The sequence below is a fragment of the Brachyhypopomus gauderio genome, chromosome 6 (assembly GCF_052324685.1).
Source record: "Brachyhypopomus gauderio isolate BG-103 chromosome 6, BGAUD_0.2, whole genome shotgun sequence".
NCBI classification, from domain to species: Eukaryota; Metazoa; Chordata; class Actinopteri; order Gymnotiformes; family Hypopomidae; genus Brachyhypopomus; species Brachyhypopomus gauderio.
The window spans coordinates 16,782,690-16,803,078 of NC_135216.1; the positions used below are offsets into that span (position 1 = coordinate 16,782,690).

A 20,389-nucleotide genomic window follows, 5' to 3' on the forward strand; every position below is an offset into this window, starting at 1 on the left:
AGCTTCCTGACAGACAGGAAACAGCAGGTGCAGCTGGGAAAAGGCATGTCCTCCACACAGTCCATCAGCACTGGTGCTCCTCAGGGATGTGTGCTCTCCCCACTTCTCTTTTCTGTCTACACTAATGACTGCACATCTAACGACCCGTCTGTTAAACTCCTGAAGTTTGCTGATGACACTACAGTCATCGGACTCATCCAGGATGACGACGAGTCTGCATACAGACAGGAAGTTGAACGTCTGATGTTCTGGTGCAGTCAGAACAACCTGGAGCTGAACACGCTCAAGACTGTAGAGATGAGAGTGGACTTCAGGAGACACCCCCCAGCACTGCTGCCCCTCACAATCTTCAACAGCCCCGTGTCTACTGTAGAGACCTTCAGGTTCCTGGGCACCACCATCTCACATGACCTGAAGTGGGGGCCCAATATCACCTCCATCCTCAAAAAGGCCCAGCTGAGGAAGTTGGATCTGCCTCAAGAGCTGCTGATCCAGTTCTACACTGCAGTCATTGAGTCCATCCTGTGCACATCCATCAGTGTGGTTTGGAGCAGCCACAAAGCAGGATAGGAACAGACAGAAAACAGTGCGGACTGCTGAGAAAGTCATCGGTGCTCCTCTGCCCTCCATTCAGGACTTGTACTGCTCAAGAACCAGGAAACGGGCAGAGAAAATCATCACAGACTCCTCACACCCGGGTCACCACATGTTTCAGCTCCTCCGATCTGGCAGACGCAACAGAACGCTGTCCACTAAGATTGTCGGACACAAGAACAGCTTCTACCCTCAGGCCATCACCTTCATCAACAGCTGATCACCAGACACCCATCACCAAGATCATATACACCATAAACAACTATTATCACTCCTATTCTAAAATCACTGCACTATTGTACCTTATTCATGATAATTCATGCTCACACTGCTATTGTTGCACTACTATTTAATATGTATACGGTTTTCATATTATTATGTGACTACTTTAAAGTACACTGTAATGCCTTTAGACTATGTATACCGTGTACCGTTGTTTTCTGTATATTGTGTACTGTGTAAGTTATATGTAAAATATCTGGAAACTGTTAGCGCATGGGAGACATGAACAGCCGGAAACAAATTCCTTGTGTGTGCGAACACACATAATAAACCTGATTCTGATTCAGCAAAGACGGAGATTGCCCATCTGGAGGAAGAAAAATGAAACCTCGAGAGTGAGCAGTTTCATCTACAACGCTTCCAGTGTGAGCCTAAACTGATCACGTTTTACACTGGATTTAAAGATTGACACACTAAAAGCTGTTTTCCTAGCTCTAAAACCCACAGCTGAGTCTATGGTTAGATGGAGTCAAATGCAAAGGCTGAATTCTACAGAACAAGACAGTGTAAAATCCAGCTTCACTGCTCAACACCTATGCCTGTTTGACCAGTTCTTTCTGTTCCTTTGTCGTGCACGGCAGGGATTTTTTGCTGTGGATTTAGCTGTACGGTTTAATGTATCACAAGCAACAGTTAGCAGGGTTTGTGTAACATGGTGCAATTACATGTACTTTATGCTTGGTACGTTACCAAAATGGCCAAGTAGAGTGGCTGTAGATGAACTGATGCCACCCTCCTTTAAACAGACACTCCCCAAAACATGAGTGATACTAGACTGTACAGAGATCTACATCCAAACTGCAAGCTCAAAGGTTCTTAACACTGTCACATACTCCCATTATAAAGGTACCACCACACTAAAGTCACAGATTGGTATTACTCCTTTTGGGTCAATTAGTCTAGTCAGCAACCTGTACACAGGCTCCATCTCAAATAAAGAAATTACCAAAGAGTCTGGCATTCTGAGCCTACTTGAACCAGGAGATGAAGTAATTGCAGATAAAGGGTTTCTTATATATTTTTCTTATGCTTAGGTTTCTTATGTTTCTGATATATATTTGATTCTTATCAAAGACCTCCTCAGTAATATTCATGTGAAACTTGTAATTCCTACATTCTTGGGGCCATGTGGGCAGTTTAGTAAAGAAGAAATTATATACACGCAAGAAATTGCTCGCTTGAGGATCCATGTTGTGCGGGCAATCAGACGGTTAACCAGCTATGTTTGTGCTCTACTTACCAATTTTCAGGGACTTCTTTTTTAATGATGAGCTAACATATTCAAAGTGGATTATCAAATGTTAACATGCATAGTACAACCATGAACTATATTTTACAAATTCAGTATTATTTTTATTAGCCATACTGGACTTTGAATTGCTGGAAAATTATTCTTCCACTGAGTAACAATTTATTCAGCTCAACTTTTATTGATGTGCATTTTTTTGTTAATAACGAAATTAATGTAACACATTTTTGTTCATTGTGAACCATTAAAAACAATGTACTAATTTCTAAAAATCATTCTCAGTTCATTTTTTATGGTTCTGACATTTTTATGGTCATGAAATTCTCTCACTTTTTAAAATCAATTCTTAAAACTGTCATATTACAGAAACATTTCACTATTAACAGTTGTTTTCTTAAGGAACAATGCCCAATTTGTGTGTGCTTCCTTTATTTATAGTATCCTCATCTGCAAAGGCGAGGCAGAAAGTATTCAAAGAAGAACATATCCAGTTTAGTTTTCATAGACTCCCATTTCTTGGCATCAAAGTGGATCCGCTCCAAGTGATTGTCTTTGGTACAGTGAACAATATCACACCACTGCATTCCAGTGATGCCCATCTGTCCCATTACCTGGTAATAGTAGTCATGGTTGCATTTAAGAGCAAAAGTGCCATCTGGGCCTGCAGACAGGTAACTGCACTCAACAAATGAGGGTCAGTGATTGGAGTGGTGGGCAAGTTGTGGGATTGGAAATTCAAACTGATCCACAGGGCAGGTCTCCAAACTCTGTTGCAACTTTATCCACTGGATGTCTGGCTGATGCTTGAAGTAGCTGGAACATTTGAGACGTGTTTCCAATAGCAGAAAGGTTCAAACTGTAGCGCACTGACCTGATCAACTTCTGCACGCTTGTGTTGTCCAAGTTATGAGACCAGCACATGGTGGCCTTGCATGACAGCACTGGATTCCTCTGTCCAATGGGCAAACATTTTGCCAAAGCTTGAAAATAGAAAAGTCCTGATATTGGTTACACTTCTAACATTAAGGCATTTTTTTTCAAAGCAATCAAATCATACCTGTCAAGTTCAAAGTTTTCCATTAAAAGCAGGCACCACCATTTTCGCAATGAGGGCATGTCATTCTGTAAACATACAAAAGTATTGTAGTAGTAAAATTTGCTACATTTGAACATCTTTTGTACAACTGATCCTCTTTAATAGGTCCAAAAGTTACTCACAATTGTGTAGTCAAAAGGGGCGTCCAATGCCACATACAACGCAGACTGCAATTTAAACATATGAATGTTTGTATTATATATTACAATTTAAACATATGAATGTTTGTATTATATATTACAATTTAAACATATGAATGTTTGTATTATATATTACAATTTGGACAACTACAATATAATAATACTATATTATAGTTCAAAAGTTTAGAACCAAAATGAATTACATATAACATGTCGTACCATTACCATCAGTTATGGCATTATCTAAATACAGTGTCTATAGAAAGTATTCACACCATATAGATATTTAGACACACTATACCCTGAAAATAAAAAAATTAATGATGTCTTACTTTTCCAGCTGTATTTACATATTATAACCATATTCAATATTTTTGTATCCTTTGTCTAACTTTCCACAACTCTATCACAGAACTCTTGAAAGCATCTTTCCAACCACGGTGCTACTAGTAGTGGAGTCAATTAGCCTGGTGTGTGATTTGCAATGTGACTAGTTGAACCTGAGAAAGTTTATAATGTTTACTCTAAGGGGCTGATTACTTATCTAAAATAGGTATTTTACTAATTATTTTATTTTTCAGATTATAATGTGTAAAACCATCTGGGAAGTTAGACATTTATTTACATTTTGGTATAATGTGGCAAAAGGCAAGGATTTCAGTAGGATATGAATTCTTTCTATAGGCTCTGTATGCACATTTAAAAGAACATGGATGATTGAAAATAAAGAGAAGCTTTGCATACCTTTGTATTTTATCCCATTCTTCATATGGGCATCCACATGTCTGTTGATCTTCCCCTTTGTTGTTGGTTTGAAGGTTGGGCCAAAAGGACAGTGAAACAGTTTTCTGCAACATGTGTTGCATTCTTCGAGGTTCGGTTGTACACCAGCATCACAGATAGAAGGGTGCATCTAAAACCCAGTGATTAATAAGATTAATTGGACATTTATTTTATTGAAATGTTATAACGTTATCATTCTAATGTCAGCAATATATACAATACAATATATACAATATATGAAACATTTTATATTTACACCTAACAAAAAACTACAGTACTGCAGCATACAGAGGGTAGTGCATGAGGTGTCATGCAACGGTGTCCATCAAAATCCCAAATGGATATGCATTCCCAGAAATGTCAAATTCACTGACTTAATATAATCTGAAGATCCTTAAACATTTGTAATGCAATATTAAATTACCTGGAAATATTTATAGTGTTTTAAAGCATGGGATAACTAGGGTGATGTATATGGTTCAGCTTATGACACTAAAGTAACATGACCTAGAATTATTTATGCACACAAATAAACCTATTACAATACACATATGTTGTGCCAATATGTTAAATGAATATACTGACATGATTCTCCATCTAAATATTAATTACAGCAACTTTGGTTTGACCAAGTCAGGTGATTCTGTGTGAGATTGACAATGTAATTATAGCTGATTGATAGAACGTGTTGAAATGAGCGCAAAATATACTTCTTAAATAACAGTATAAGGCAACAACCTGTGGTGCATGTAATGACAAACATTTACAGGCTTCAGACACCTATAATGGTATGTCATTTGTGCTCAGCTTGAAGTAATGAACTGATGGCAGTGTCCTGTAATGAACATCAGTCAGTAACAGATGATGTAAATACTGTCTCTCTTTTACAATGCTGGGACAGTTTTTATAGTTTAATGTATCTTTATTCACCTATAAAATTACAAGTTGTATGTCTTAAACTTCACTGTGACTTTTTAAAATTATTAGCTGAAATATGTTGCTCCGTAATAATATGTCTTAACCAGCTTAAAATGATTAAGACATGAAAATATTAACAAAACTTGGATAACTGAAGATATTTTGACCAAAGGTTTACTCTGTAAAATGTAAATACAATAAAAGAACAAATACAATAAAAAAATGATTTTTGAATGAAGTTTTGTTGTTTTTAGAATTTTTTTTCTTTCATTTATAAGAATTTACCTACTGAATGATTAGCGATAATGCTAGCTAAAGTGGCTACACTAACTACATTATTAAGCTAGACTAAATTTTACTGGTCAGATGAGGTCCAATATGATATGATAATAATCTAGCTAAATGGATTATGACTATAGAGCACTCCAACAGTCCAGAACACTGGAATGCAGCTATTAACTAAACATTAGCTAGCCTACCTAGCTAACAAACAGGTCTCAATAGGCTTTATTAGGTCGCGTTGCATCACTGATAAATGTTGTGATCTAAACAGCAGGCTGGAAAAGGAGAGGAAAAGACAGGAAAACAAATTCATGTGCTCTCTATCTAACTATCTATCTATCTACATTTGTGTTAGAAGCATTTGTGTTTCTGCTTGTTTGTGATCTAAACAGCAGGCTTGAATCTTGCTCTTTGTACATTTCTTATACTACCTCTCTATCTATCTATCTATCTATCTATCTATCTATCTATCTATCTATCTATCTATATCTATCTATCTATCTATCTTTGTGTTAGAAGCATTTGATAGAAGCATGTGTTTCTGCTTGTTTGTGATCTAAACAGCAGGCTTGAATCTTGCTCTTTGTACATTTCTTATACTATCTATCTATCTATCTATATTTGTGTTAGAAGCATTTGATAGAAGCATTTGTGTTTCTGCTTGTTTGTGATCTAAACAGCAGGCTTGAATCTTGCTCTTTGTACATTTCTTATACTATCTATCTATCTATCTATCTATCTATCTATCTATCTATCTATCTATCTTTGTGTTAGAAGCATTTGATAGAAGCATTTGTGTTTCTACTTGTTTGTGATCTGCTTGTTTGACTTTCTGGGTGCAGAGACTTTCTGGGTGAGGCTGCTGCCTCAGTCTTGCTCTGTGAATTAACATAATAAAGGGTGATGTTTGGCTTTGCTAATTGCTGGCAAGAAGGAGAAGAAGGAGGGGTGATGTCCTGAGAATCCTGAATTCTCAGGAGCTCTAGTGTTAAAAACCTCCGGCGTCGTGTGGACGGGGCCTTAGACACTATTTAATGTTTTTTTTATTATGCTAGCTAGCTAGCGTTAGCTATCTAAGCTAGTTTAGCAAACGTTAGTTCTTGATACATTACCTGAAAATAAGGTCCAACATCTCTTTTTATGTTGACAATCCACTGGCGACGGGTGTCTGGGTTGCACGGAAATCGATGGAAAGAGAAGCCATTATCACTTTCTCGCCTTTGATATGGCACACAACAATATGCCATAGCAGCACTGAACTAGTACAGTGAACCAGCTCCGCATGACTCTACACACCACAGCCTCGTTTTCGTGCAGGAATTTATCAAAATGGCGACCAGCATGAAATAAACGAATAAAAAGAAATCACTGAATTTAACTCACACAGTCTCAGTCAGTCACTCTAACATATTTGTGGTATTTTTACACATTTTTTCTCTCCCACAACGTTATTCTTTTACAGCTTCAAAAACAGGTATTATGCAAATTAGGCGATGACGCCATTTAGCGACTTTTAGGACAGCCAATAGCGACTTTCCTCACTGAGGAGTTGGCAGCGCTGCTCTTACAGACAGAGAAAAGACGTTGATGAATCCACGTACGCAGCAGTCGGTGAGTGCGGGAGAGTAAAAAAGATTGAGTATTAATATTTTTACACGAGTATTGCTCAAAATCAATACCAGCGTTGGTATCGATATTTGGATCGATCCGCCCACCTCTACCTACCATCACCATCGGACATTACAGACCACAGGTTTCCTTATTCTCAATATCAGCATCGGGCGTTTAGTGGAGTTGCGCCTATTGTCGTGTTCGTGTTTGGAAGTGTTGGACTACTGGTTGACCTGTAAGTACTTAACTTATTAATACGTACCACTAACACCTTTTAACCAAATCTTAACCATTTTGTTTGTTACCTCACGGTTGAATCCCGTGTCTTGGCTAAGTTGTTGCAAAATTCAATGTATTAAACTGTTTTTATAATGGATGTTCTAGCGTTATTTAACCCAGCCAGATAACGTAGCTACTTATTTGCTACTATACGAATATAATTCTATTTGGTTCTTTTGTTTAGTAGCTCAGTGGTTCCTGTTACAAAGATAAAAGCTTATATGCTAGCAGGGCTCTCAAGTTTTGGATTCATGTCAGAGTGTGAGAGTTGTTGACCTGGGGGGGGGGGGTGGCGAACGTGAGTTGTTGAGCCAGGGGTGGGGGTTTGTATATCGCGATCGATCGCCAGTGGAGGGCGACATAGATATGGATCGGAGGTAAATAAACTAGATTTTTTTTTCTCGCCATGTGAAATCGGAAGTGTGAGCGTGTGAAGACGGTCAAATGCGTGTGTCACACGCTCAATGCGTGAGACTTGAGAGCCCTGATGCTAGTTATATTGTACGGTTTTATTACAGTAGATTTAATTGATTTTATGCTGTTATATTGGATGTATTGTAATGTTACATTTGATTTAGTTTGGTTATTCTTTGAAGTATTTTTACGTTTAGGTGAAATCATATAGGTAGATATATACGGGTGTTCCTAAGCACAATAACATTTGGTAGAAGCTTTGACGCCCATCAAGAACTCCTTTAGAAAATGTTTACTGTGTATGGTCTCCCCACCCCCACATTGAAATGTAATTTACGTCATTGATTTCTGATTATTTTCCCATTGTTAATCGGTTTCTCTTTTTGTAAATATCCTTCACACGATAGAAAATGATCTCTAAAGGAATCTAGTCTTGTAAATAGTCACCCTGCAAGATCCTTTGTCTTTTTTCAAATCAGTATCTATGTTTCAGAGCAAACAAAATAAATGATGGGAATAACATGTATTATTTGAAGCTTGCATGTTAATGTTGTCTAGTGCATTTAGTCTTGGTAAAGGTCGTAGTGATCTGTGGAATTGGCATTTGAGTTTTCAACCCATCTGTCATCTTCTCCAGTATATATTGTTATTTATTAGTGACAGCCAATATGAGATCAAATATACATTTTACTAAAACGGTATGTTTGTGTTTATAGGAAGTTATGCTTTAGTGCAGCCTTGTCCAAAATTCGGACCGGTGGACAATGTGCGGCCTGCCAGCACAGTATAAAATGCCCTTGTACAAAAAAAGCTATTTTTATTTTTTAAACAAACAGAACATATTCCGCAAATATACTATTAGCATACATAACGTGCTTTTCAAATGAAAACCACGACTTACAAAAACAAAATGTTAGTTATTCATTCATATGTGACTTTCAAGCAAATGCACAGCAACTTTCTAATAAATCACACTATACGTACAAATATGTAAGTACAAAAAATGTCCTTTGTGGATCATGTGACTTTTTGCACACTTTTAGCAGGAGTGCTTTCTAAATAGGCCAACATCATTTTTACCTTCAGTCTACCTGGAAACATGGCACATTGAGTAATCATGTGCACAGGTGAATTTTCTGTGATATGTTGGTGCTGCCCATAGATTAATTCTCTAATGCACAATAATTTAATAGTTCAAATCACACTGCTGGAACACATAAGGAGCTTCAACAGACCAAAGCAGCTCTGCAGCACCATGAGAGAGAAAGGAAGGAAAAGAACAACTTTGTAAATAAAGTTGATGAATCCTACAAAATAAAAGTCCCTATAGACTGGCGCATAGACTGGCACTGAACCAAACAAAGAGAGACACATATCACAACATAGACAGATGTTTTCATTTTAGTGAAGTAATGAGGCCTAGCACTGTCTCCTGATGGTCTTTTGCATGAATGTCTTTAAAATTATGCAGAGCCCAAATGGTTCTTTGTCATGATTGTTTCATCTTCATCTCACAATGAATTTGTCTTTTTCCTCTAGGAATTAATGCTGTCCACTTTCCTCAACACGTAAACTTTACCTACATAAACACATTTACCTGTGAGGGGTATGTCAGACTGCTGAAATCAGTAAACATGGAAAAGAAGAAAAGCTACAACTGCTTAGAGTGTGGGAAGAGTTTTACTACAAAGGGAAATCTCCAGCAACACCAGCGCATTCACACAGGAGAGAAGCCATATCACTGCTCAGAGTGTGGGAAGAGTTTTACTACAAAGAGTAGTCTTCAACTGCACCAGCGCATTCACACAGGAGAGAAGCCATGTCACTGCTCAGAGTGTGGGAAGAGTTTTACTACACAGAGTCATCTCAACGCACACCAGCGCATTCACACAGGAGAGAAGCCATATCACTGCTCAGAGTGTGGGAAGAGTTTTACTACACAGGGAAGTCTCCAGCAACACCAGCGTATTCACACAGGAGAGAAGCCATATCACTGCTCAGAGTGTGGGAAGAGTTTTACTATACAGAGTACTTTCCAGCGACACCAGCGCATTCACACAGGAGAAAAGCCATATCACTGCTCAGAGTGTGAGAAGAGTTTTAGTAGACAGAGTCATCTCAATGAACATCAGCGCGTTCACACAGGAGAGAAGCTTTATCACTGCTCAGAGTGTGGGAAATGTTTTACTACACAGAGAAGTCTTCAACTGCACCAGTACATTCACACAGGAGAGAAGCCATATCACTGCTCAGAGTGTGGGAAAAGTTTTACTACACAGAGAAGTCTTCAACTGCACCAGCACATTCACACAGGAGAGAAGCCATATCACTGCTCAGAGTGTGGGAAGAGTTTTACTACACAGGGATGTCTTCAATTGCACCAGCGCATTCACACAGGAGATGAGCCATATCACTGTTCAGAGTGTGGGAAGAGTTTTATTTATCAGAGTCATCTCAACGCACACCAGCGCATTCACACAGGAGAGAAGCCTTATCACTGCTCAGAGTGTGGGAAGAGTTTTACTACACAGAGAAGTCTTCAACTGCACCTGCGCATTCACACAGACGAGAAGCCATATCACTGCTCAGAGTGTGGGAAGAGTTTTACTAGACAGAGTCATCTCCAGCAACACCAGCGCATTCACACAGGAGAGAAGCCATATCACTGCTCAGAGTGTGGGAGGAGTTTTACTAGACAGAGTAATCTCCAGCAGCACCAGCGCATTCACACAGGAGAAAAGCCATATCACTGCTCAGAGTGTGGGAAGAGTTTTACTACAAAGAGAAGTCTTCAACTGCACCAGCACATTCACACAGGAATGAAGCCATAACACTGCTCAGTGTGGGGAAGTCTGATGCTTCTAGCTCCAGTTCTAGCTAACTGTACATTTTCTGTTTACTGCACTGTATTAGTACAGAATGAAGCATGTTGGACAGACTACGTTTGATCTGCAGTAAACAGTAGTGGGAGACTCAGCACAGACGTTTGAACGTTTCCTCATCAGTCATGAATGATTTTAGTTTCCTTATGTTTTCACTCTCCATGGCCAGCAGGCTAACTGGTGTATTCACATGCATCAGTGTCCCTGCTTGGTTAAGAATTATGTCAGTTTGTTAGTGTAAATGTGGATTGGCACATAAGAGATAGTACTGTAGTTGGTCTCTTGGTCAAACAATAAGATTGACACGGCAGGGATAGACATGACAGTGCTTCCTCCTCAAAGCGCATACAAAACACCCGAACACAGGGGTGTGACTGAACAGACTAAAAAGCGATATATGATTGACAGGGAGGTGGGGCTAGACATGACACCCTCCTTACAATCTCAGCATCACCTCTATTCCGTGACCTACAGAAAGCATGGACTACACTTGCTACACTTACAAGTTTCTGTGTGTTTTGGATTCCTGTAAAATATTAGGCTTTACATTTCAATGCGTTTCATTTAATTCGTTTTTAATATGTGACAAAAGCTGATGTGAAATGTGCTTAAATGTTTTAACTGGGACTCCATGGAAACCATGGTGGTGTTTTTGACTCTTCTGAAAGTCTGTAAATGCTCTATAAACAGATTAAAAGCAATACTACACAGACCTTTTAGTGTTTCGTTTTTCCTTTTGTTATACTCACATCGTGACATGCTTGAATGTCTTGAACATATAACAATTAAAACTTTACTTATTATCAACTAATACACTGAATTAAATACCACTGTATTGTGATTGCATAATGATACTTCCCCTGTAATCCATCTTTGAGGTTTGACTGCAACATAATTCTAAGTACTTTGGCTTTTTCGTCTTCTCGAGAGGCTCTAACTTGAAGATCTTCTTGGAAGGTTCAAACTTGTAGCAATCTTTTGACTTCACTCCAACTCCGCTGGATTTTCTCCAGCTCATTTTATTTCGCCCCGTGACTAACTATTTTTAGGGGCGTGATCATAGTAGAGATGATTGATCAGTTACAATCTGACAATTTGAAACGTACTTAATGAATATGCCTTACCTCTGTGTTGAAGATGGGTTTTAGGGCAAGAGAGAGAGACTTGAAATAACGACATTTCCACAGAGGCGCGGTTAAAGGAGAAGACAAGCTGGTTTATTCAGAAAGCGGTAACATAGATATGTATATATGTCCTGACAAAGAATCAGATTGCTCGTTCTAGATCCTGAGCCATCTTTACACATAAATGTATAATAACAAATAGCAGACATTACATGGACAATAAAATGTATTTCAATTATCTAAAATAAAACAGCACACGGTAATACATGGATATGCATGTATGCATGTCTCTAAAATAACCATAGCACATGATCATACATGACCCACAGTAATACATGGCAGACATAAATGCAGGGTGATTCATATAACTTAGACTAGACCCATTAATACCTGAAACATGAGGGACCCTAAGCTGTGCATTTACACCAAATACAAATCATTTAATCCTAATTAACTGCAATAAAGAAAAAAAAAACGACAGTTCAGCTTTAGAAACGCAATAAACAATAACATATGTACTAGAAAACTTCTTAAGCAAAATAAGGTTCACAGATCCGTGTTCCTCGGGAGCGGAATATGTAAACAACACGCACGAGAGCATCAAAGGAATGAATCGAAACTAGCTAGCGGTGGTACGCTAACGACAGTTAGCGTCACCACAGTGGGCGTAAATTATCATACAGTTAAGCCCACCCACTAAGAGGGAAGATATGATTGGTCAATTTTACTGTCATTTGAAACTGGTATTGCACTGAATTATAACTGCCAGGCTCTCTGTAAACATAGTTGCCAGGTTCGCGGTTTTCACGCCAAATTGGGGTTGTTTGAAAATCCAGCCGCGGGTAAAAATTCTGGGTTTTTTTGGGCTACTTTTGAGTTGGGCTACCGCGAGAGTTACAAGTCAACACTAAGAATCGATCGCGATATAATACTTAATTTGTCTCTATTTGAAACACTCACCAGCCCCCCCTCCCCGTCGACAACCTACACTCGCCACCCACTGAACCTGAATTTTGACCCGAACCTGAATTTTAACTTGAATTTTTGCATACCTGAATCATACCTGTCAAGTTTTGTATTTAAAAATACGGGACATTTCCCGTATATGACGTCATCGCCTAATTAGCATAATCAGTTATTTGCATATAGCCGCAATCGAGGCTGTAGGAGAAACGAAAACATCTTTGGAGTGGCAAAAGTGAAGAAAAAACACCCCAAATATGTTTTGAACTACAAATTAATAAAAAAATAAAAAATTTCTAGTGGTATTTCTAGCTACAAATGGGGACATCTCCTGGGCATATTTCTGTGCCTTTAGCCCGCGTTTGTGCTTGGCAGATTGTTCGTGCTGACGGACATCGTTCCTTCCCCCATGAGAGACACTAAAATCACAGCTACATATCTTACAGAATGAGTAGCTGTGCCCCTTCATGCTCCTCTTTAGGAAAATAAATTCCCTGTTGCATTCGTCAAGGTACTTACACGTACGCTTAGCTTTTTAGGCAGGACTGCCTTCTCTCGTTAAATCCTGATTTGTTGTTCCACGTTTGCTCCCACTGTCGACACTAAACCCGCGAGTTTTAATTAATATATTTTTTAAAGCATTCATGTGCCGCGCCAAACAGAATTCTGTCACTAGCCTCGCGAGAACTGCTACCTGCAGTAGTCTGGGTGGCAGTTCTCGCGAGGCTAGTGACAGAATTCTGTTTGAAGCGGCACATGAATGCTTTAAAAAATTATAATTGAAAACTGAAAATACGGGAAAATAAAAATACGGGACGTCGCCGGGACAGAGCGGTAAAATACGGGACTGTCCCGGCCAAAACGGGACACTTGACAGGTATGACCTGAATGAATTTTACAGACTGTTTTTTGAAGTAATAATGATTTCAGATTCTGGTGACACTAAAAAAGCTCCATAACGCAGGAAGTGAGCGCTTAACAGGGATAGACCAAGTTCGCAAAGAGGGGGGTACTGTTAGCTCAAGATTATAATGTGCAGATTTTCTCCACATAAACATATATTTAAGCAATAGAGTATTCCATAAGTGTATTGTAAAAGAGAACACATATTGTTTTCCCCTCCATATTTATTTGAGAGATTTGTTTTGATTGCTACGTACCGTTGGCTGCCTGAAATCGGTTTCGCACACATGGCTCGTTCCTTTTCTCTCCGCCAGGTGGTTCGTGCCGGGTGTTCCGCACATGGTCCTGCGAGTAAAAAAAAAACCTTCGAATTACGACCATTTTAAATTAACTGCAAAACGTTAATTGTCCCCCTTATTGTCATTCTCGATGAGAGACACGGAAGACATGGAGAATGAGGTCGAGTTTGATGAAGGCGAGGAGCCCTCCTTCAGTGATCCCGAGGACTTCGTCGATGACATCAGTGACCAGGGTATGTTGTTTCAGGAAAGTGGCCGGCTCCGCCGCGGCCTGCTCCCACCCCGTCTACACCCCGTAGTTGTCCTCACATTTTCTACCAAACATTTCCGGGCTCCAACGCCGCACATCCTTTGACTTCTCATCACATTGCAGCCGTGGTCGGGTAGCTCGTGTTTATTTTTGCTTGTTTTTAATCGTGTTAGCATGCTAGCTAAGGCCCACAGACGCAGGACCACACCGTGTTTCTGTGAAGTAACTAGTAACGTTATTTATTCAATACTTTGTTTAATGAAACGCCACTTTGGGATGATGTGCTGTGTAACTAGCCAGCCTCCCTCGGTCGTCTTCGTTAGCTGCGTGTATTGGGCAGCGGGGACAAAGCTGCCAAGCAGCTGGTATGTAACGGTTGTAGAGAGCGGGCTATCTGCGGCGTGCATGTGGGAGTCCTCAGTCAGCTGAGATGCCTATCTTAAGCTTGCAGTTTGAAAACGTGTAACTTACAAGTGTCTGTGTCGACGCGAAACGTAATTGGATTGAGAGCAACGTTAAGGTTTATATCTAAATTTTTGTATATTATTATTGCAACCCGCAGAACTGTTGGGAGATGTTCTCAGAGAGAAACCTCAAGAAGCTGATGGAATCGACTCGGTCATCGTCGTCGATAACGTCCCTCAAGTAGGACCAGATCGTTTGGAAAAACTAAAAAATGTTATCCACAAGATCTTCTCAAAATTTGGCAAAATAACAAATGAATTTTACCCAGAAGCAGATGGAAAGACCAAAGGGTAAATAAATGAGGATATTTTTGTATGTTCATTGCTTTAATAACACGTTGGACATCTGTAGCTGAATAGTGTCTTGTCCCTCCTTACGTTACAGGTACATTTTTCTGGAGTATTCCATTCCGAGTCATGCACAAGAAGCTGTAAAAAACGCGGATGGCTACAAGTTGGATAAGCAGCATACGTTCCGTGTCAACCTATTTACAGACTTTGACAAGTATGTTAAGTTGCATTTGGAATTTATGGGGGTTTAATTGCATTGAATAAAGGTTTTCATGTGGAAATGCTTTATTGTTTTGAATTATGTGTTTTCCAGGTACATGACGATCAGTGATGAATGGGAGCCTCCTGAGAAGCAGCCTTTTAAAGATTTTGTGAGTGTTTCAATGAGAACAGACAGTACAGACAATCTAAATCCATTTTTTGTTGCAGTGAATTGTTAACTTCAATTGTTACAAAATATCTCTGTAGACCAATATGTTAATGTAAGATTCGGCCTGTGCCTCAGTATTGATATTTAAATGCCAACCAGAAAATATGCTGTAGAGCATATTTTACGTTGTGCATTTTGTCACCAGCCACAGGTTGCACTAAACGCCTGTACTTTCTCCGGTTTCACCTTCTGTGCCATGGCTTGTTGATATGACAACCGCCATAGCGAATCTGAATCAGCCTATAAATATTCAGCCCCTACAAGCAGTAAAGACATCGGTTTGCACTGTATGTCTTGCAAAATGTGCGAATGAGCAAGCGCACAGCTGTTGTCGAATATGTTTCTCAGCACAGCTTCTCAGCTCAGAGGTTGACTGTCCCGTGCATGTCATTATGGATGCTTTAAATATGCGCTCTTCCTGCTGTCTGCTCAGGGAAATCTGCGCCACTGGCTGGAAGACCCAGACTGTCGGGATCAGTACAGTGTGATCTATGACTCTGGCGAAAAAACGGGCATATTTTCCAACGATGTTAAGGAGCCTATCGAGGTGGAGGAGAGAGCGGTGAGGAGTGCATGCTCTCTCCTTTTGACAGACGTCGACGTGGTGTTCTGGGTTGTGTGTGTCTAATGCGCATGTTTGGTGTTTCTCCCAGCGGTGGACAGAAACATACGTGCGATGGTCTCCCAAAGGCACTTACCTGGCCACGTTTCATCAGAGAGGCATCGCCCTGTGGGGAGGCGAGAAGTTCAAACAGATTCAGAGGTTCAGCCATCAGGGAGTTCAGCTCATTGACTTCTCTCCCTGTGAGAGGTATGTGATCTCCTCTTGTTCTGACGGACAGACCACGGTGTGGCTTCACTTCAGGAGCAGCAGATGTTTGGTTAAAAAGGGTTACAACTCATTTTATTTTGAAGCCTCGTCTTTGAAAGTCACATTTTCTGTAAAATGGTTACTTAAATCAAGCACATAAAGCATATGTAATTACACTAAATTCATTAATTCTCTGCTTCATTTCATCATTTCATATTCATACAGTAATGCATATACTTCATATTAGCAAGAAAGAATATTAAATGAGTGATCCCCTGTTGGTTTCTGGATAATTTGACTGAATTAGTTAAGTTTTCATATTTTCACCCCAATCAAAATTTGTACTCCACATTTACCCAACTGTGCAGTGAGAACACACACACTAGTGATCACTAGGGGGCTGTGGTGCACACGTGCCCAGAGCAGCAAGTAGTTGGGGTTAGGTGCCTTGCTCAAGCGCATCTCAGTCATGACCTCAGGCCTGGCAATTGAACCCATGCCCCTCGTTCCCTAACGACCAGACCATTACCACCCAGTGTTTCAGGACAACAGGTTGAGAACTGTGTGTTAATAAATATATGTTTGACCTGTATTTTAATTTTGTTAACCTCCGCCATTTTCAGTAATTCACTGGTCAATTGTCTTGCAGGTATGTGGTTACCTTTAGCCCTCTCATGGACACAAAGGATGACCCACAGGCTATCATAATTTGGGATGTTCTGACTGGCCAGAAGAAGAGAGGTTTCCATTGTGAGAGTTCTGCACACTGGCCAATCTTCAAGTAAGTATAGATGAGCAAGATCTGAGTGGAAGACTCAACATGCTTAAAAAATATTCTGATGTGATGACGTGGCCCGTCTTAAATTTATCCACTCAATTTTAAGGTGGAGTCCAGATGGGAAGTTCTTTGCTCGAATGACTCAAGACACTCTCAGCATCTATGAGACACCAGTAAGTTTGCAAGCTAGGCCAGTTTTGAAGCCATGACAAATGTACTTGTCAGATTGATTTATTCTTTTGCACCTTGAATTTAATTTTGCTGTTCACAAATGATTCCACAAATGCTGTGTAAATTTTTCCTTCTAGTCAATGGGACTTTTGGACAAGAAGAGTTTGAAGATAAATGGAATTAAGTAAGTTCTGGAATAAAAAAAAAAAGTTGAAAACACTTGCAGCATAGTTAAAATGTTGTATGTTTTACATAACAATGCAAAGCCAAATCCTTTTAATTCACGTGCAGGGATTTCTCCTGGTCTCCTGGTGACAATATCATCGCCTTCTGGGTTCCTGAGGACAAAGACATCCCAGCGAGGGTAACCCTCATGCAGCTCCCATCCAGGAATGAAATTCGAGTGCGAAATCTGTTCAATGTGGTCGACTGCAAGCTTCACTGGCAGAAAAATGGTGACTATCTCTGTGTGAAGGTGGACAGGACCCCTAAAGGAACACAGGTGTGACTCACCAACATCCTAAAGAGTGCAAAACCTCACCTGATTCACTCAACTTTGTCTAACATTTAAATTATGTTCTCAAACTTTTCCTTCAGGGAATTGTCACAAACTTTGAGATATTCAGAATGAGGGAGAAGCAGGTTCCTGTGGACGTGGTGGAGATGAAGGGTAAGGTGAAGGACAGGACGCAGCTTCTGGTTTCACGTCATATCTGCCCTGGCCTAACCCTTCATGTCCATGTTTCAGAGGGCATCATTGCCTTTGCCTGGGAGCCCAACGGCAGCAGGTTTGCAGTGCTCCATGGGGAATCTCCCAGGATTAACGCATCTTTTTACCACGTGAAGAGCAATGGCAAAATCGATTTGATCAGTTGAGTATCGCTTACAGACCACTGCACTTAAAATGTATTTAACTGGACTAGATTTTTGATAAAAAATATTTTTTAAATGCGCAGTAGAGAACCTGACAGTACAAAAACATTGTTGTTTCAGAAATGTTCGATAAACAGCAGGCCAATAGCATTTTCTGGAGTCCCCAGGGCCAATTCCTGGTTCTTGCTGGGCTGAGGAGGTTTGTACTCTTGACAGTAGTACTGTCAAAAATACATTTCGTCATACCTGTTTCCCCCTTCACCTGTTCTTTCTGTTTCACGGTGACAGCATGAATGGTGCACTGGCATTCGTAGACACCTCAGACTGCACGATGATGAACATTGCTGAGCATTACATGGCCTCAGACGTGGAGTGGGACCCAACTGGCAGATTTGTTGTGACCTCTGTCTCCTGGTGGAGCCACAAGGTCATTATTCATCTCGTTGTTCTTGCATGACCTTTTATTGCCAACAAAACATCTGCAGATTCACGTTCCCTCTTACTACATGCTGATGTTTCTTCATCTAGGTGGACAACGCCTACTGGCTGTGGACGTTCCAAGGCCGCTTGCTACAGAAGAACAACAAGGACCGTTTCTGCCAGCTTCTCTGGAGACCACGTCCCCCTTCGCTTCTCTCTCTGGAGCAGATCAAGGTGATGCAGGAATGCATGAACATTGGTTCTGGAGCTCCAACATCTAGAACTCCCCACAGACAAGCACTTAGCTCTGCTTTTTCTCTGATCACACCAGGCCATCAAGAAGGACTTGAAGAAGTACTCCAAGATCTTTGAGCAGAAAGATCGACTCAGTCAGTCCAAGGCTTCAAAGGTTGGACTTTTTAGTTCATAGTTTCAGTTCAGTGGGGGCGGGTTGCTAATGTGGCGTTTATTTGGAATTGGCGTTCTCACTTTAGTTTGCCTTGTTTTGCAGGAACTTGTTGACAAGAGACGCGCAATGATGGACGAGTATCGCACATACCGCGAGAGTGCCATGAAGATGTATCAGGAGCAGAGACCTCTCCGCCTAGACCTCAGAGGAGGTGGGTCCTTACCATACCTATCTCATCTTCACGAGATCTAGTTCAAGCAAGTTTATAGGCAAATAAGAGAAGCAAAGGTAACCGTGCTAAACCTACAGGTGGTTTATATGTAACCTTGTTTAGGCCAACAGGGATTCTTAATGTGGTGAAATGCACAAGCCAAGCAAACTTGCTTAACTCTGCAGAACATTCTGATCTGGTATAGTCATGTGGGTGCATGTTTTGATTGTGATAGGTGTGGACACTGATGAACTGGACAGCAATGTAGATGACTGGGAAGAGGAGACCATTGAGTTTTTCATCAATGAAGAAATCATTCCAATCGGAGATCTGTAGTCCTAAAAGCAGGTAGTGTGAATTGATGAATCCATCTTGGAGCTGAGACCTTTACCATGTCATCTTAGTACTGATCATTAAATTCTCTCGTTTGTCCTTTCTCAGAACCGTTTTATTATCGAGGAGCGTGGTTGGATTTTGAGGAGAACAAAATCAGGCATCTCACCCCAGCTTATTCCTTGTTACCATCCAGCCAAGTGCCTTTTAATACTGGTTCCTGTGGAGGGAGAATTTTGTACCGCTGTTGGCCATTGTTGCTTTCACTCCTTACCCAGCTCCATGAGACGCCCCCCAGACACCACACCACTGGCTGGCACTCGGGTCCTCTGCCCTCTGCCTCCTGCTTTTTTAGTTGAACGTTTACCTTGGCAGAACGCTGGTACCATGACACAGCAGGCTACAGATTGGTTTCACATCTTGGTGTGGAAGGACGTTTCCCGCCCAGAGGTTTTTTTCCACGAGTCTAATGCGTACTCTAGCGTACACTACAGTGGGCTATATCCCCCTCCATTCAGATTACCTGATATTAAATGCACAGCAAGGTAATAAAGTACAAATAAAATTTAACTATCAGGTTTCATTTTCTCACTGAATATTTTCTGGCAGCGTTGTACCTGTATGCATCTATTTTTGGTAACACCAACGAGTCATTAATCATTTCAGTCCCTAGAGTGTGTTCATAAATCTCTGTAAGCAAGGTCAAGAACACTTTTGACACCAAAAGTAATACCAAAGACGTGCCCAGCACATGTTATTGCAGTATTATTTGGAGTGGTTCATAAGGTGTATTTGCATATCAATGTTTTGAGACAAAGATTTTGAATTGCCTTCACTGAAACGGTAGACTACAGCAAAAGTGGTTAGGCATTTGCCTCATGGCGGTTAATGTGACGAGGAAGTGGTATTTTGCTTCATCCTACCAGATCATTTTACTTCAATAAATTAATGCACATCAGGGCAGCGTGACATGGTGCAACGTTGCAGCATTAGCCAGTTATGTTGAGTAGCGTGTGAGGTTAGGGCAGTTTAATTATACAAGTGATTAAACTACTAGAATTCTTCATCTCAATTCTTAACTCCTTACAGAGTTCCAACACTAATATAGCACATCTGGATTCAATAATAA

At 40.3% G+C, this 20,389-nt stretch overlaps 2 protein-coding genes and 1 long non-coding RNA gene across 4 annotated transcripts; 2 read left to right on the plus strand and 1 right to left on the minus strand.

The window, feature by feature from the left end:
- Window positions 1-2,379: 2,379 nt before the first annotated feature.
- Window positions 2,380-6,706, minus strand: LOC143516243 (uncharacterized). Its single transcript, XR_013131619.1, has 5 exons — window positions 6,457-6,706; window positions 4,106-4,274; window positions 3,344-3,388; window positions 3,183-3,247; window positions 2,380-3,105 (listed from the first exon to the last, which is right to left on the minus strand). It is a non-coding gene; the product is annotated as an uncharacterized LOC143516243 (long non-coding RNA).
- A 234-nt stretch (window positions 6,707-6,940) lies between these two features.
- On the plus strand, window positions 6,941-11,111 carry LOC143516244 (uncharacterized). Its single transcript, XM_077007806.1, has 2 exons — window positions 6,941-7,190; window positions 9,188-11,111. Exon 2 carries the CDS (start codon window positions 9,283-9,285, stop codon window positions 10,477-10,479), a length of 1,197 nt encoding a protein of 398 aa, XP_076863921.1. The 5' UTR covers window positions 6,941-7,190; window positions 9,188-9,282; the 3' UTR covers window positions 10,480-11,111.
- A 2,704-nt stretch (window positions 11,112-13,815) lies between these two features.
- eif3ba (eukaryotic translation initiation factor 3, subunit Ba) lies at window positions 13,816-19,830 on the plus strand. 2 transcript variants are annotated; one of them, XM_077009207.1, is made up of 19 exons: window positions 13,816-14,052; window positions 14,632-14,824; window positions 14,919-15,038; window positions 15,138-15,195; window positions 15,688-15,816; window positions 15,908-16,065; window positions 16,715-16,846; window positions 16,950-17,016; window positions 17,152-17,198; window positions 17,306-17,516; window positions 17,612-17,684; window positions 17,763-17,885; window positions 18,008-18,086; window positions 18,176-18,314; window positions 18,416-18,541; window positions 18,639-18,716; window positions 18,819-18,927; window positions 19,163-19,275; window positions 19,369-19,830. In XM_077009207.1, the coding sequence occupies exons 1-18, from the start codon at window positions 13,950-13,952 to the stop codon at window positions 19,261-19,263; spliced, it is 2,046 nt and encodes a 681-aa protein (XP_076865322.1). In that variant the 5' UTR covers window positions 13,816-13,949; the 3' UTR covers window positions 19,264-19,275; window positions 19,369-19,830. The 2 variants fall into 2 exon arrangements, with proteins under 2 accessions (XP_076865322.1, XP_076865320.1); XM_077009205.1 differs by having other exon boundaries at window positions 17,612-17,885.
- The last annotated feature ends 559 nt before the right edge of the window (window positions 19,831-20,389 follow it).

Coding starts and splice junctions, on each gene's coding strand:
- LOC143516244 (XM_077007806.1), top strand. CDS start 9,283: ATGGAAAAGAAGAAAAGCTACAACTGCTTAGAGTGTGGGAAGAGTTTT.
- eif3ba (XM_077009205.1), top strand. CDS start 13,950: ATGAGAGACACGGAAGACATGGAGAATGAGGTCGAGTTTGATGAAGGC. Junction 15,196..15,687: donor AGCAGCCTTTTAAAGATTTT/GTGAGTGTTTCA, acceptor CTGTCTGCTCAG/GGAAATCTGCGCCACTGGCT. Junction 16,066..16,714: donor GACTTCTCTCCCTGTGAGAG/GTATGTGATCTC, acceptor ATTGTCTTGCAG/GTATGTGGTTACCTTTAGCC.